Raw genomic sequence first — 1,994 nt, forward strand, 5'->3', positions numbered from 1 at the left:
TAGTTTCTATTTAAACAACCTTAGAAATTTCATTTTCATTTTAAAATTGAATGAGTAAAATGTAAGTAGATTTTATTTTTTGTGCTATGTGTATGATTATCTATTATACTCGATGGTGTATGTATGATGTTGTAAAATATTCATACTTTGTTATATATTTTACATTTAGTATATAATTTCCTAACAATATGTTTACAATGTATGATGTACTGTTATACGTTATTAAAATGTGCGGAGTTATATATTTTATTTGATTTCAACATAGTGATACTGGTGGGACAACATGTATGATGTCATGTATTAGCTAAGTGTAAAATAATTAAAGACCTGTGCAATGGTGTACATATATTATAGAACTGCTTTTTTTTTTTTGGTTTTGTTTAGGATGTATTCTTCCATTAGCTTATGGTGTAGTGGATTCCGAAAATGACAATTCGTGGACTTGATTTTTTCATCAATTTAAAGAAGCATTTGGAGAACGGGATAACATGTGTGTTGTATCGGATCGTAACGAAAGTATCATTAAAGATGTGAGCATTGTTTATCCTAATGTCCCCCATCTTGCTTGTATTTGGCATTTATGGAAAAATGTTTGTAAATATTTTAGAAAAAGCAAAGACAGACTTAGTGACCTTTATTATTCCATGGCTAAAGCGTATAGAAAAGAAGATTTTGATTACATTATGTCAAAGGTTGAAAAGGTTGATCCAAAGGGGTTAAGGAATATTTGGAAGAAGCTGACTATGAGAAATGGTCTCGATGTCACGCCCCTGTTATTAGAGTTAGAATGATGACCTCTAATATAGCTGAATGTATTAACGATTGTTTGGTAGAGGCTAGAGTACTTCCTATTTTAGGTTTTCTTGAAGAAGTGAGGATTCTATTTGTTGCATGGAATTGTAAGAACAGTGAAATTGCATCTTATACAAACACAATGCTTGGGAGAAGATTTCAAGAAATACGAACTGATAATGGGGTTAAATCGTTGCGGATGACGGTATGTATTCTGATAGTTGAATCTACTTTTTATTTGTTATTAATTTTTATATTGTTAAATGTATAAAATTAATCATTGATGACAGGTTAAGGCAGCTGATAGTTATCTGTACTGTGTGTATGAATCAGGAAGGAGATACATTGTTGATATTGAGCATGGCACGTGTAGTTGTTGTCGGTATCAAATTGATGAAATTCCATGTGCACACGTAATTGTGGTTTTGAAGAGTGTAAATATAGATGTAAAAGGGTATGGGTGTTACTGTTCAGAACTATATCGTCTAAACACCATTGTCAAGACGTATGAACTCCCCATAATTCCTATGTCAGATATGAAAGATTGGATTGTACCAGATTTTGTTGATTCAGATGAAGTCTTGCCACCCACATACAAAAGACCTCCTGGAAGGCCAAAAAAAGGAAGACATTTGAAATCTAGTGAATCACTTACAAGTTCAAACCATTGCGGTAAATGCGGCCGTGCAGGCCACAACCGTAGGACGTGCGGTTTCTTCCCAAAAGAAAGTTGAAGATTTTAGTTTGTTGTTGTAAATGCTAAGTGATTGTTTGGATATAACTAGAAAACGTTAATTATTTTTTGTTTTTTGTTTATTTGCTTGTTGAAGTTTATTTTATGTTTTTATTTGTTGTGTGCTTTTTAATTATGACTGAATGTTTGATATTTTGGAAACAATATCACACAGTTTTGAACTATTATAATTTATGACTTTACTGCTTGTTATTGTAGCGTAGTAATATGTAATCTTAATGTATAATATATTTAACATGTATGATATTATACATTGACAACATGTAGGACTTTTAAGTAAATGTTTTTTAAAAGCATAACAACTAATAATAATATGAATCAAACGAATTTGTGTGAGGATTATGGATTATACATTAAGATCTATGTATGAGAGTAAAAAATATTTTTGTTTTGTTTTTAGTATTATGTATAAATGTTGATACATTAAGTTTGTTTACAATTTACGATG

The 1,994-nt window shown here is 30.5% G+C and overlaps 1 protein-coding gene across 1 annotated transcript; it reads left to right on the forward strand.

Annotated features, from left to right (window-relative positions):
- The first annotated feature begins 644 nt into the window (after nt 1-644).
- On the forward strand, nt 645-1,526 carry LOC124885839. Its single transcript, XM_047394083.1, has 3 exons — nt 645-753; nt 858-997; nt 1,083-1,526. The coding sequence occupies exons 1-3, from the start codon at nt 645-647 to the stop codon at nt 1,524-1,526; spliced, it is 693 nt and encodes a 230-aa protein (XP_047250039.1).
- The last annotated feature ends 468 nt before the right edge of the window (nt 1,527-1,994 follow it).

The sequence above is a fragment of the Capsicum annuum genome, chromosome 7, assembly GCF_002878395.1.
Source record: "Capsicum annuum cultivar UCD-10X-F1 chromosome 7, UCD10Xv1.1, whole genome shotgun sequence".
Lineage (NCBI taxonomy): Eukaryota > Viridiplantae > Streptophyta > Magnoliopsida > Solanales > Solanaceae > Capsicum > Capsicum annuum.